The sequence below is a fragment of the Schistocerca americana genome, chromosome 7, assembly GCF_021461395.2.
Source record: "Schistocerca americana isolate TAMUIC-IGC-003095 chromosome 7, iqSchAmer2.1, whole genome shotgun sequence".
Lineage (NCBI taxonomy): Eukaryota > Metazoa > Arthropoda > Insecta > Orthoptera > Acrididae > Schistocerca > Schistocerca americana.
Genome location: NC_060125.1, coordinates 607,159,483 through 607,174,935, shown reverse-complemented (window position 1 = coordinate 607,174,935; position 15,453 = coordinate 607,159,483). Strand labels below are relative to the sequence as shown.

Below are 15,453 nucleotides of genomic sequence, written 5' to 3'. Positions count from 1 at the left end.
CTTAATGATTCAATAAGGGGTCATGCTGTAATCGTTCAATGTGTTGTGTGGAGGAAATGATCTGATGCTTTTAAACAAATAAAGTTACAGAGTTGATATTTACAAAACTTGTAATTTTACTGATGCAATTCTATATGAAATGTCACTCGTTGAGATTGACCAAAGTGTTCAGATTTTAGCATTCAGGTCTTCGTTACAATACTTGTTAATTTCATTTTAAAGTAAATCCTAAACTATTAGAGATGTGATCAATATTCAAGTTATATTGGGATCACCATGAAAATTTACGGAGGATGGCAGATTAAAATTACTGTGGCTTGATTCCTTGCATTACTACAGAATTCAATGGTTTTCATAAATGTTTCCATTTATGGTCGATCTTAAGTCCGCCATATTTAACACTGCTATGTCTCCTTGGCCACAAAAGTCTTCTACTAAATTTCCCTATGACATAGGTTCTCGTCTGTCTCACTCACACACTACAGCGCTTGGGCCTCAGTAGACAATAGATGCCTGCGAGTTTCCCCATCCCGTGGTCAATCTGCGCCCTTTTGTGGTATGTGATCCTAGATGACAGGGTTCATTTCACAATTCCTGCAGGCCAACTCTTTCGGCTATACAATTAAATAAGAGTGCAATGCTCGTTAATTCAAGGAGGAACAAACCAGTCTTCTGGACCACCACCACCACCACCACCACCACCACCACCACCACCACGTGATATAACAGGGCAATAAAGCAAATAATTTTGAAAAAAAATGAGGTTTAATCCTAGGATTAAGGAATATTCACTACAGACAACTATAAACCAGAATCAGTGTTTCCCGACAGCAGGAAATAGGTTTTGTTGAAGTAATTATACCTTAAACAAAAATATCTACAGTACCTACAAGATCTAGACACCGGGCGTGTTTTGGATCAGATGGTTTCACCGTAAAACTCAAAAATATATATGCTTCAGGCCTGCAATAAAATTATTTCCAAGAACTTGAAGAATAAGTAATTTAAATTTACTGCAGACACATATGAGGCGAAAGGCTCTCGATAACTGTGGCAATGGCTATTGGACATAACACTCGTATTTAGATCATTTAAATTCTGCACAAGTGGGTTCAAACTCCACTCCTCTCCATTTTTTATGTTTTGGTAAGACAATAAAAGTTGCCAATAAATAAACACATTATCAATTTTAAAAAAATAATATCCCTGGAAACAATGAAAAAAAGCAATCCATTGTGAAAGGAATTTTGACATTTGGTTGATCTGTGCTGGCAATATTTTTGTTATTTAAGAACATCAACAACACAAGAAAATTTCCATATTTCACGAATACTTTACAGGCCCACTGCAAAATATCAGATTTACAGAACATCACTGAAATTATCTTTTAGATATCTGGCATTCTGGCAGGTGCAATAACTTTTTATAATAGGTCTTTTGAGTGACTTTTAGTTACTTAGGCAGATAGCATGTTTGGAATCAAAATCAACTTTGAACTATTCACGTGCTGCATAATTAACATAGTTGTTTCCAACATCAAAGTTAAATACGGCTATGGAGGAAAGAACATAGGAGACACACACGACAAGACTCCAGGTTGAGAGAAGGAGAGGGAGGGCATAAAAATTAAGGTGGACATGTACGAGAGGAGTTCAAAGACAGTACATTAACAAGCACTATGTCTTAGTCCAGAGAATGTCACAGAACTAAAGATTGACTAAGAGGAAGATAAATGATAAGTGGAATGGAAGTGCAATTAAGCACAAAAGGAAGATTTCCCCCCTCTTCTTTTCACAGGTGCAGGGTGGGGAGTTGGAGCCATAGAGGCAATACAGCAAATAATTAAATTCTATTAAGTGTAAATAAGGAGGGAGATAGTCTGCCTGCCTGGAGTCCCATGAAAGAACATTAATTATGCAGAAGAAAAAGTAAAAAATGTGCATCAACAAATCATTTCTAAAACACATAGTATAATAAGCTTAGTTTAGCACATACTTTCCAGCTGAAGCAGAGTTTTCAACAAATGCCAGCACAGCCTCCAAGCCTTTTTCTTGAGCAACTGCATTGCTGTCCACAACAAATTTCTTCAGCAGACCTAAATATTTAGCAAATTCCGGGGATTTCTCATCATCAACTTGACGAAAGATTTTAGCTGCTTCTTCATAGCCATGTAGTCTGGCCTTCCATTGCTGAAACACAATAGGGAAAAAAAAAATCAAATTACAAATAGCTATTCCAAAATGGGACAGAGGGAAGAGCTGCCACACCACTCGTGTGCACATACAAGACCTAAAAGCGAGCAATTTCCTATCCTCATTTTTGTTACAAAAGCTTCTACGAATTTACCCGGAAGCTTGAGGTACATAAACACAACATGTTTTCTACTTTGTACCCACACTATCGGTCTGCTGATATAGATGCAACTGCAGTAGAGAGTACATGCAACACACAAATTTTGGTGTTACATAATACGGTTGGCTACACTATTATCAACCCATAAGCAAAAGAGGTAAATATTCATACTTTTTATTCTGACGTACTTACAATAACAATGTTTCAGTATATACACACAGATGTGCTTTCCTGATTGTCAGTTGGTGGCAGCAATTATTACTAAAGAGAAGACAAATAAACCAATTCAAGGGGAATGTTTCTAAAAAGAATTGGAAACTATGTTATTTTCCTTACATTTTACAAAACTGAAATTATAATGCCAAAGTTGGAGACAAAGAAAGAAAAGAAACTTGTCATGAGAGTGATTTCCAATTTTACAAATTTTGACTGACTTAAGTGACAAGGTTACACTTAGGGTAAAGTAGTCTCTCCCACATACACAAGAAAAGCCAAATGTGTTTTTATGTCATACGAGTTATTTCCCATAACAGCACTTTTCTGTGAGTCACGTCAGCACAGTCAATTATGCACAATCATTAAACCTTACTCATTTAAGAGTGACGGTGTTTTTAAGTGTCACTTGCTGCAGTACTGTAGAGAAGAGAACTCACCCGAAGCAAATCTTGTCAACAGACAAGGTAAACACACCTGAGCACTACTATGTTCCACCAATACTCCTTGACCTGCTGGTATCACTGCACACCTAACAATACTACTAAAAAATGATGGTCCACCAGTGTGCGAGGCTGGTCACTCTAGATTGTACCTGGTTTTATGGAGCTGGTCTGACAACTGCACATAGCAACTAGAATTTTAGCCTCCATATCTGTTAAGATAATGGGAAATAGTGTGTTAGAAAAGGAAAATTACTGCCTCATAACAGATAATATTTTAAAATGACTTCACAGTCCTACTGAGCTGTACCATGGAATTCTTAGGAACAACATGTTTTACTTTTATCCTCTTAGGCCAACGAAAGATGTTCGCGAGAAGTGAAAACTTAGTTTAGGTAGTGAAGTGTAGAATGTCCCACTGTGCGCACTCTCATTTTATGCAAGTGCAGGTGAACTGTAAGCCACATCAGCTCCCGACATCAGTAAGGTATGACTGCGAATAGACCTCTCCCACTGCTGGGATGTAGCACTTGTTCCTGGGATGTCACAGCTCAGCAGAGCCTGACAGGTCACAGTCTGAAGAGATGCGCGTAAGAATGCAAATTATGATAGACAACTGAAAATCATTAAAAGAACAGTCATTTTCTCTCAATTGCTACAGTAAAAGCAAGACATATGTAATAATCTGTCACGAGCTAAGGAGTAAAAGATATCTTTTCACCTATCATTGTACATGAAACGCATTGTACATAAAACACGGAAGAGTTACCATTAAGGCATTTGTGTCATTTAGTACCTTGGACATACTGGAGCTCTCTTCCAACACCCATACATTGCAAGAAGGTCTAGTAGTCAAACAGCAAGATTCTGAGGCACGGCATAGCAGGAGCATGAAAGGAATTAACTTCAAGAAAGGTGACCGAAAATTAAATATGAGGTAAAGTTGATAGACAGGCATTAGGATGACAGATCATGTGTGGAGTATAATTTAAAACCCACCAAACACATATTGGCTCCCTAGTGGAGGACACAAATTTGTGGTGCAAAAATGAGACAGAGCATTTGTAATTTTCCAAGAAATTTGATGAAAATAAAAGAACATACAATGTTGCCTAGAGTAACCAAAGTCAACAACTGAAGGGATAAGCAGGCAGATGCAGTAGTGTGCCTGAACTGATTTCACTATTCAAGAAGAAATAAGTTTACTTTGTGATAAAACCACAAGATATCAAATATTTATAAAGAGATTTGGACAACACATAACATAATAGTTGACCGTGGCAAAAGGGTCAACGATGTTAGGTTTTCATGTGCTTAAGCAACATCTGGCACATGCATTAAGAAGAAGCTGACGACATGGAAGAACTGCAGATTGTAACTTCAACATTATAGCTCCAGCAGTGATCTCCAAAAGGATCCAACAGCACAGCTTTGCTTTGTAGTGCAGCAGCTGGTAAGCTGACTACCCAATGAGAACACAGTAACTCATCGCTATGTCACTGAGCTCGGGCGAAACATGTCGGCAGTGCAGTGCAGTTTGCTGTTCATTGAATTATGTGAGCTGTAAACAGCTCCAAGTTGTACTTCTTAACTGTATGTCTTATCACTCACAAAATATGTGGCAAGACAACATTTGTCGAAAATATCTTTTATTGTGACTGGTCACGGGAATTTTTCTACACGCTATAAAGGAACAGTAATGGACGACAACAGCATCCACTAAGGAATCACTGGATAGCATTATGTCAGAAATACTGAAGAAAATCTAAGAATTATCAAACTGTAGTAACGCTCAAGCTGGAAAGTTAAATACATTAGACAAATTTTCAAATAGTATTAAAGCCACTGAAGAAGAGTAATCTGATAGTATTAAATCCAATAAAAATATTTATCAAATAATATTAATACTCACGAACAAGCATTAGACCTGGTATCCCGGAAAGTAGATGAGATTTCTAGTATAGAAGCAATCTTTTAGTTACATAAGGATATCCAGTTTGAAACACAAAAATGATGGGATTTAGTCAAGGAGGAGGTTCAAGGATAGTTTAAAGAGGTAGACGTTAAGATAGAACATATATAGTAACTATTTGCCCAGGACATCGAAGATACACGTAACCATATCTCAGATATGCAAGATTACTTAGAAACGTTAAAACAATAGAGATTTTGGTGAAGTAATTTACCCCCCCCCCAAAGATAAAGTCGCAAGAAGACAACCATAAGAGAAAGAAAATTACGTTAGAAATGAAAAGTAAAATCTATGGAAAATGTGAATGTGGAGTGAGTGTTGTTGATTTAGCACTGTCCACAACAACAAGGCCAAGATTAAGGAAACAGATGCTTCAAAGGGAGTGACAAGAGTAATCAATGGTTTCGTATTCTGGACGATGTCGAAAGATTGCTCCTTACATGGATAAATGAAAAGGAATTCCAAGACAACACTGTTAATGAGAACATCATTAGTGGGAGGGTGAGAATTTTTTTGCTAACCTCGTTAAGAAGACACCTGGATCATCAACAGCCGAAGAAGTGTTTCAGGGAAGCCATGGGTGGTTTGAAAAGTTTAAGACAAGAACCGGCAACCACAGCATTGTAACGCATGGTGAAGCAGCCAGCTCCCACAAAGGCAGCAGAGAAAGTCATCAGCAGAGAATGTCATCACCAACTTCAAGATGCTCATGGATTCTGAGGGTTATCTGCCACAACAGGTTTTCAACTGTGACAAGATGGGTCTACTCCGGAAAAAGATGCCGAAGCGTACCTTTGTAACAGCAGAGGAGAATGCATTGCCTGCTAACAAGCCAACGAAAGACCATCTCATACTGATGCTCTGTGCCAATAAAAGTGTTGTTGTTGTTGTTGTTGTTGTTGTGGTCTACAGACCTGAGACTGGTTTGATGCAGCTCTCCATCTACCCTATCCTGTGCAAGCTTCTTCATCTCCCAGTACTTACTGCAACCCACATCCTTCTGAATCTGCTTAGTGTATTCATCTCTGTTTCCCTCTACGATTTTTACCCTCCACACTGCCCTCCAATGCTAAATTTGTGATCCCTTGATGCCTCAGAACATGTCCTACTAACCGGTCCCTTCTTTTTGTCAAGTTGTGCCACATACTCCTCTTCTCCCCAATTTTATTCAATACTTCATCATTAGTTACGTGATCTACCCATCTAATCTTCAGCATTCTTCTGTAGCACCACATTTCAAAAGCTTCTATCCTCCTCTTGTCCAAACTATTTATCGTCCACGTTTCACTTCCATACATGGCTACACTCCATACAAATACTTTCACAAACGACTTCCTGACGCTTAAATCTATCCTCGATGTTAAATTTCTCCTCTTCAAAAACGCTTTCCTTGCCACTGCCAGTCTACATTTTATATCCTCTCTATTTCGACTATCATCAGTTATTTTGCTCCCCAAATAGCAAAACTCCTTTACTACTTTAAGTGTCTCATTTCCTAATCTAATTCCCTCAGCATCACCCGACTTCATTCGACTACATTCCATTACCCTCGCTTTGCTTTTGTTGATGTTCATCTTATATCCCCTTTCAAGACACTGTCCATTCCGTTCAACTGCTCTTCCAATTCCTTTGCAGTCTCTGATAGAATTACAATGTCATCGGCGAACCTCAAAGTTTTTATTTCTTCTCCATGGATTTTAATACCTACTTCAAATTTTTCTTTTGTTTCCTCTACTGCTTGCTCAATATACAGATTGAATAACATCTGGGAAAGGCTACAACCCTGTATCACTCCCTTTCCAACCACTGCTTCCCTTTCATGTCCCACGACTCATAACTGCCATCTGGTTTCTGTACAAATTGTAAATAGCCTTTCGCTCTCTGTATTTTACCCCTGCCACCTTCAGAATTTGAAAGAGAGTATCCCAATCGACATTGTCAAAAGCTTTCTCTAAGTCTACAAATGCTGGAACGTAGGTTTGCCTTTCCTTAATCTTTCTTCTAAGATAAGTCGTAGGGTCAGTATTGCCTCACGTGTTCCAACATTTCTACGGAATCCAAACTGGTCATACCCGAGGTCGGCTTCTACTAGTTTTTCCATTCGCCTGTAAAGAATTCGCGTTAATATTTTGCAGCTGTGACTTATTAAACTGATAGTTCGGTAATTTTCACATCTGTCAAAGCCTGCTTTCTTTGGGATTGGTATTATTATATTCTTCTTGAAGTCTGGGGCTATTTCGCCTGTCTCATACATCTTGCTCACCAGATGGTGGAGTTTTGTCAGGACTGGCTCTCCCAAGGCCATCAGTAGTTCTAATGGAATGTTGTCTACTCCCGGGGCCTTGTTTCGACTCAGGTCTTTCAGTGCTCTGTCAAACTCTTCACGCAGTATCGTATCTCCCATTTCATCTTCATCTACATCCTCTTCCATTTCCATAATATTGTCCTCAAGTACATCGCCATTGTATAGACGCTCTATATACTCCTTCCACCTTTCTGCTTTCCCTTCTTTGCTAAGAACTGGGTTTCCATATGAACTCTTGATGTTAATACAAGTGGTTCTCTTATCTCCAAAGGTCTCTTTAATTTTCCTGTAGGCAGTATCTATCTTACCCCTAGTGAGATAAGCCGCTACATCCTTACATTTGTCCTCTAGCCATCCCTGCTTAGCCATTTTGCACTTCCTGTCGATCTCATTTTTGAGACTTCTCTATTCCTTTTTGCCTGCTTCATTTACTGCATTTTTATATTTTCTCCTTTCATCAATTAAATTCAATATTTCTTCTGTTACCCAAGGATTTCTACTAGCCCTCATCTTTTTACCTACTTGATCCTCTGCTGCCTTCACTACTTCATCCCTCAGGGCTACCCATTCTTCTTTTACTGTACTTCTTCCCCCATTCCTGTCAATTGTTCCTTATGCTCTCCCTGAAACTCTGTACAACCTCTGGTTCTTTCAGTTTATCCAGGTCCCGTCTCCTTAAATTCCCACCTTTTTGCAGTTTCTTCAGTTTTAATCTACAGTTCATAATCATAGATTGTGGTTAGAATCCACATCTGCCCCTGGAAATGTCTTACAATTTAAAAACTGGTTCCTAAATCTCTGTCTTACCATTATATAATCTGATACCTTCTAGTATCTCCAGGCTTCTTCCATGTATACAGCCTTCTTTTAAGATTCTTGAACCAAGTGTTAGCTATGATTAAGTTATGCCCTGTGCAAAATTCTACCAGGCGGCTTCCTCTCATTTCTTAGCTCCAATCCATATTCACCTACTATGTTTCCTTCTCTCCCTTTTCCTACTCTCTAATTCCAGTCACCCATGACTTAAATTTTCGTCTCCCTTCACTACCTGAATAATTTCTTTTATCTAATCATACATTTCTTCAATTTCTTCATCATCTGCTGAGCTAGTTGGCATACAAACTTTTACTACTGTAGTAGGCGTGGGCTTCGTGTGTATCTTGGCCACAATAATGCGTTCACTATGCTGTTTGCAGTAGCTTACCTGCACTCCTATTTTTTTATTCATTATTAAACCTACTCCTGCATTACCCCTATTTGATTTTGTGTTTATAACTCTGTGCTCACCTGACCAAAAGTCTTGTTCCTCCTGCCACCAAACTTCACTAATTCCCACTATATCTAACTTTAACCTATCCAGTTCCCTTTTTAAATTTTCTAATCTACCTGCCCGGTTAACGGATCTGACATTCCACGCTCCGACCCGTAGAACGCCAGTTTTCTTTTTCCTGATAACGACGTCCTCTTGAATAGTCCCCGCCCGGAGATCCAAATGGGGGACTATTTTACCTCCGGAATATTTTACCCAAGAGGACGCCATCATCATTTAACCATACAGTAAAGCTGCATGCCCTCGGGAAAAATTAAGGCTGTAGTTTCCCCTTGCTTTCAGACGTTTGTAGTGCCAGCACAGCAAGGCAGTTTTTGGTTGCACCTACGGTACGGCCATCTGTATCGCTGAGGCAATGAAAGTGGCCATTTGAAAATTGAAGCACTGCTTGTTTACCATTCAGGAACTCCACGAGCCTTCAAGACGTGTACAGTCTAGAAAAGCAGGTTAAATGTGATGTGGAGGTCCAACAAGGCTTGGGTTTAACTATCACACGCCCCACCACATATGATAATTGTTGGTTCCACTGCTGGCCCACATTTAGTGCAGCTTCTGAGCTGAGGTGTTCTGGCACTTTTTCTCACAATACACCAACAAATATGTTAGAACCAAAAAGTTTTAGCACCAGAAGAGACTTCAATATTTCATTAAATCAGCAGCTCACGACATTTCTGCAACAATTATCAATAAAGATTTGAAGGGGAAGGAAGAGGGGTGAGGGACAAGGGCTGGAGAGGTTTAGGAAAAGGAGTAGATTTTGGGAAAGTCACCCAGAACTGTGGGTCAGGGGAGATTTACCAAAGAGTTCGGGGTGACTTTCCCAAAATCTACCCCTTTTCCTAAACCTATCCAGTCATTTTCCTTCACCTTATTTTGTCAAAAATTGATTGTTTTCATTGTTAAATTATCATCAAATGGGATCAGATACAAGAAAATACTCCCAAACATAGTTCAGCCTCCAAATAAAACTCATGTTTTCATAGGCTGTTCACTACATCAGGAAATGTTGTAGGGAAGGCAAACCAAAAACTGTTTTATATGCAGAACACTCAGAAAATGCAACAAATCTACAACAGACTGTTTTACACGCACCCATTCTCTGTGTATTTCTCCGTGGTATGGAATGGAATTCTGGGATCACTACCAGATGAACTGACCAAGGATATTCAAAAAGTTCAAAGAAGGGCAGCATGTTTGTATTTTCACGAGTCAGGGGGAGAGTATTATGGATATGACACAAAAGTTGGAGTGGCATTAATTAAAACAAAGGTGTTTTTCATTTCAGCAAGATTCTGCAAAGTGTTAATCTCATCCTTTCTCCTCATAATGCAAAAATATTGTTTTTGTTCCCACCTACCTATGGAGAAATGACCATTGTAATAAAATAAGAAGTCAGAGTGTTCATGAAATGATTTGGGTGTACAATTTCCCCACATGCTATCTGAGAGCAGAATGGTCAAAAAAACTGTACGAAACTTTTCTGTGAACCCTCTGCCATGCACTTACACAGTGACTTCGATTAAATGACTGACAAGTTTACCACTTTCTACAGTCTTGATGCCAACGGAGAAGAATGCTTGCAAGGCAAGTTTTTGAAGAATGAGGAATGTAAAAACAGGGGATAAGGTATGTTGAGCAACAGGAGTCAAGTGTTTTTATAATTAATTGTAGAGCTTCATGCAAATAAAAGCTACCGTAGAAACAGAGTGTCCTAACTGCCCTTAACTTATTCACTACATAAATTTAGACCCCTTGGAACTTCACTTTTAACAAATAGAGTGTCAAAGATTTTTCTTCTCACCACCAAAAAAATTTCCCATAAATAAGCGCATTCTCAAACAAGCAACCTGAGAACCTTATGGTTTAGCCTGGAAATGCAGACAACTTTGTATGAAAGACCTCATTACATAGCGCCCCCCCCCCCCCCAACCCCAACATAACACAATCTTAAACAATTTTTCTGTTACATTTTTAACAATGGAACTGTAGTTGGCTGATTAAAGCTACAGGGTACATCAATCAAAGCACTTATTGAAAGAACCATTCTGGCAACAAAGCCTGACTGGAGACTTTTCTAAGAACTGCTCTCCTTTCCAGAGACTTCTCTTTAGAATAAGAGCAGACATAATTATTAGGGAAAGGGCTGAAGTGGAAGGTTCCCAAGATTTTGTCTTGATGGCAAAGTCTTCCATCTGACACTGTTTTTGACCAATACTACCATCCACACAAAATTTTAACTTTGTCACAACCTCCCCAGGTTAATTTCATATATGCTGTAGTTCAGAAGTGAAGTCTTTCTTAACACACATGAAAGATTTTCGAGTGTCCTTTGAGTATCACAGTTTTGGTATCATGCAAGTAACATTTCCATCCTACGTGTACTTAGTAAAACTGATTAACTTCATATTTTACAAAACCATTGTAACAACCCCAGGAATTCAAAGCACGAATTCAAGAGCTTTGATCAGCCCAGCGTCTTGTGGTATACAAATGAAGTAAACAAGATGAATCTACTATTATTACACTAATGGTTGGTTGGTTGTTTGAGGCTTAAGGGACCAAACAGCAAGGTCACCAGTCCCTTGTTTCAAATGTGGTCCATTCCGCTAATATGACATCTCAGGCAAGTTAGAACAATAAAAGGGAAAAGGCTGAAAATGTAAAGGGGCAGTCATGTTGTCAATGGTAAAAACAAAACGAGGGAAGTCAGCAAGAGAACGAACCCAACGCTATGCTGAAGCAGCATAGGCAAGACCACCTGTGACTTAAAAAGGTACAACCGCTAGAATGTAGAAAGTACGTATGGGAATAGGAGACTAACCAATTAAAAAAGGGGGGTAAAAACAGAGTAAAAGGGGAAGAAAAGAGGATTTCGGTCAGGGAGGTGAATCGGGAATCTCCGAACACTGCTTACAGTGGGAGACACCCAAACACTCACCGCTCTGCCCCAATATCAGAGAGAGATTAAAAACCTTAAAACTGAGAATAAAAACCACTTTCCCGGAGAAAACCGAGAACCAGAGAGACCACCCGGGAATCGTCAGCCAACATCAAAGGTAAAGTGTGGGGGAGTCTGTACTTAGCACGCAGAGCCAAAAGAAGGGGGCATTCAACCAAGATGTGGGCTACCGACTGGAAGGCTCCACAACCAAAAAGGTGGGGGTGGCTCATCACGCAAAAGAAAACCATGGGTCAGCTTGCTATGGCCAATGCGGAGACGACACAGTGTGGTCGAGTCCTTTCGGGAGAGGCGAAAGGAAGAACGCCACGGGCCTGATGTCACCTTAATCGCACGAAGTTTATTAGACAGGGGAGTAGCCTCCCAAGAATTGGCCCACGACTGTGCGAAGTAGGATTTGATGTGAAGCCGTAAATCTGCTGCAGGAGGGGTTACAGAAAATGGGGGTTAAGTGACTGCTCCCCCAGCCAAATGATAAGCGAGCTCATTACCCGGGATACCCACATGGCCAGGGACCCGAAGTGGTCATGGATGGCAGAGACCAAGGGATGGTGCGAAAAACACTGGTCAATAGCAAGAAGGCCACTCATCGAGTCCGTACATAACAAAACGCGGTTGTGTTGGGACTGTTTAATAAAGGTAAGGGCCTGGGAAATTGCCATCAATTCTGCAGTACATGTAGCCACATGTAGGTGGCAGCAGATGATTTCTCGTTCCGACAGAGGACGTGAAGGCATACCCCACATGATCAGCAGATTCAGAGCCATCAATGTAAAAAACAACAGCATCCCGAAACTCCCATAAAATTTGGTGGAAAAAGGAACGGAACACCACCGGGGGGGGGGGGAGGGGGGGGGGGGGGATGGAATCTTTTGAACCTCGGCGGAGATCCATCCGAATTCGAGGCCGAGGAACTAACCAAGGCAGGGTGGAGGGGAGGGAGCGAGGAAGACAGGACAAAGAAGGAAGCTGAAAATCATGGCGAAGAGACGCAAGGCGGAGCCCAACCGGTAAACCCGCCCGAGGGCGGGAGTCGGGTGGGCGACGTCCATGGTCTGGGAACAGGATAGAATAGGAAGGATGAGTGGGAGAGGAACGGATAGTGAGTGCATAAGACACCAGAAGCTGGGACCGCCGGACAGAAATGGGGGGGAGGGGGGGGGGGGATCCCAGCTTCAACCAGGAGACTATCAACAGGGCTAGTAGGGAAGGCACCAGTGGCCAAACGGATACCACGATGGTGGACTGGATCCAGCACGTGCAGTGTGGAAGGAGCAGCTGAACCATAAACTTGGCAACCATAGTCCAAGCGAGACAGAACTAGAGCACGGTAAAGATGGAGAAGGAGGGAACGGTCCGCACCCCAAGAGGAAGCGAAGGACATTGAGTTTACGGAAACATCCTACCTTCAGATGTCTGATATGGGGCAGCCAAGTGAGCTTGTTGTCAAAAAGAAGACCCAGGAAACGAAACTGTGGGACCACAGGCAATTGGTGGGCATCGAGATAGAGCTCTGGATCAGGGTGGATCGTAGTACGGCGACAGAAGTGGACCACCCGCGATTTTAGAGGAGAAAATTGGAACCCATGTAAGAGGGTCCATGCAGAGGCACGCCGTATAGCTCCCTGGAGCTGCCGCTCTGCAGATGCCATCGAAGAGGAACTAACCCAAATGCAGAAATCATCCACATACAGGGCAGGGGCGACCAAAGGGCCGACAGGCCACAAGTCCATCGATAGCAATGAGGAAAAGGACACTCAAGACAGAACCCTGTGGGATGCCCGTCTCCTGGGTCCGTGGGGGAACTAAAAACAGTACCAACTCTAACTCCGAACGACCGATGGAACAGGAACTGGCAGATAAAAATTGGGAGTGGGCCCTGAAGACCACATTGATGAAGGGTAAGTAAGATGTGATGGCGCCAGGCCGTGTCATAGGCCTTGCGAAGGTCAAAAAACACTGCAACCAACTGGCGGCACAGGGAAAAAGCCTGCCAAACTGTGGATTCCAAGTGAAGTAAATGATCGATTGGAGACCGTCCCTCTCGAAAGCCACACTGGTAAGGGGACAATAGATCCCGAGATTCGAGGACCCAATTGAGCCGACGGGCTACCATCCGTTCAAGTAACTTACAAACAACATTGGTCAAACTAATTGGCCGATAGCTGTCAACAGATAAGGGGTTCTTACCAGGCTTAAGGACAGGAACCACAATGCTATCCCTCCACTGAGAAGGGAAGTCACCCTGGAGCCAGATACGGTTAAACACCTGAAGATGATGTTGCTGTTGTGGAGCACTGAGATGGTGAAGCAGTTGGTTATGAATGGAATCTGGGCCGGGCGCTGTATCATGAGAAGAAGTGCAGAAAGAAATTCCCATTCAGTAGAAGGTTCGTTGTAAGATTCTGACCCACAAGGGGTGAAACATAAGGTGGAAGCTTCAGCCCGCTGTTTCAGGTGAAGGAAAGCAGCTGGATAGGAGGCTGATGCTGAGGCCACTGCAAAATGGGTCACAAGATGTTCTGCAAGAACTAATGGGACCGTACAAAGGCCATCTGGGAGGTGAAGGCCTGGGAGGGTGGACTGCCGATGGCAACCTTGGAGAGAGCGAAGTGTAGCCCATACCCGTGACAGAGGGACAGTAGAACCAAGGGAAGAAACGAATCGTTCCCAACATATCCGCTTGCTCTGTTTGATTAAATAACGGGCTTTAGCACAGAGGCGTTTAAAGGTAGTAAGGCTGGCTACGGATGGGTGCCTCTTAAAGTGTTGCAAAGCTCGACAGCGATCATGAATGGCAATGGCAATGGCCGTACTCCACCATGGGACTTGCCGGCGACGAAATGGTCCAGATGAGCGCGGGACAGCAAGGTTAGCAGCGCGAACAATCGTGTCAGACATGTCACGTAGGACGTCATCAATACAACCCGACAAAGAGGGAGAAAACACGACCTGCGCAGTGTATAGAGGCCAATTGGCGTGTTGGAAAGACCAACGAGGTAACCTGTCCATCGGGGAGCGAGATAACCAACGGGAAATGGTCACTATCACAAAGGTTGTCGTGTGGCGACCAGTGTAATGAAGGGAGGAGAGAGGGAGAAGAAAGAGAAAGATCAATGGCAGAAAAGGTACCATGACCGGCACTGAAATGAGTAGGGGAGCAATCATTAAGAAGGCACAAGGCGTGGTCTGCAATAAACTGGTCTATAAGAAGACCTCGTCTAGATGGAAAGGCACTGCCCCACAAGGGATTATTAGCATTAAAATCCCCAAGGAGGAGGAAGTTGCTGAAGAAGGGCAGTTAAGGCAGCAGGTGTAAGAGTCCTGTCAGGAGGAAGATAAAGATTGCAAACTGTGATCGCAGAGTTTAGGTGGACCCTAACAGCAACCGCTTCCAATGTAGTTTGAAGAGGAATCCACGTGCTAGCAATGTCTGTACGGACCAACGTACAAACACCACCAGAAGCCTGCAGGGGTCCGACCCGATTTCGACAGAAAACACGGAACCCACGGAGCGTCGGTGAGTGAGAATCAGTAAAATGAGATTCCTGGAGAACCACACAAGCTGCAGAGTAAGACGAAAGAAGGGATTTCAATTCCAGAAGGTGACGATAGTATCCATTACAATTCCATTGTAGAACCACAGAACGATGATTTAAATGGGGGCTGAACACGCTAAAGCCAGTCATACCGCCGGGTCCCCACCCGTCACCGACAACGAGGGGGCGACATCCATGAACGACAGGTCAGAATCCGGTTGTGAAGTCGGGGAAGGGACCTCTGGTGACACCAGAGGCTCTTTGTCCCGGGACTTATGTTTCTTCTTCTTTTCAGGCTGAGATCGAGGAGGGCTGTGTGTCATAAAGGGCCAGCTGCAGC

General features: G+C 42.3%; 1 protein-coding gene across 2 annotated transcripts in view; it reads right to left on the bottom strand.

The window, feature by feature from the left end:
• The window catches only part of LOC124621862 (protein mini spindles), a 144,360-nt gene that overhangs the window by 111,422 nt on the left and 17,485 nt on the right, over positions 1-15,453 (bottom strand). For both annotated transcript variants that reach the window (XM_047147324.1, XM_047147325.1), the window contains exon 3: positions 1,996-2,189. In XM_047147324.1, the coding sequence (XP_047003280.1) occupies positions 1,996-2,189 (194 nt within the window). The remainder of the gene's footprint in view (positions 1-1,995; positions 2,190-15,453) is intronic.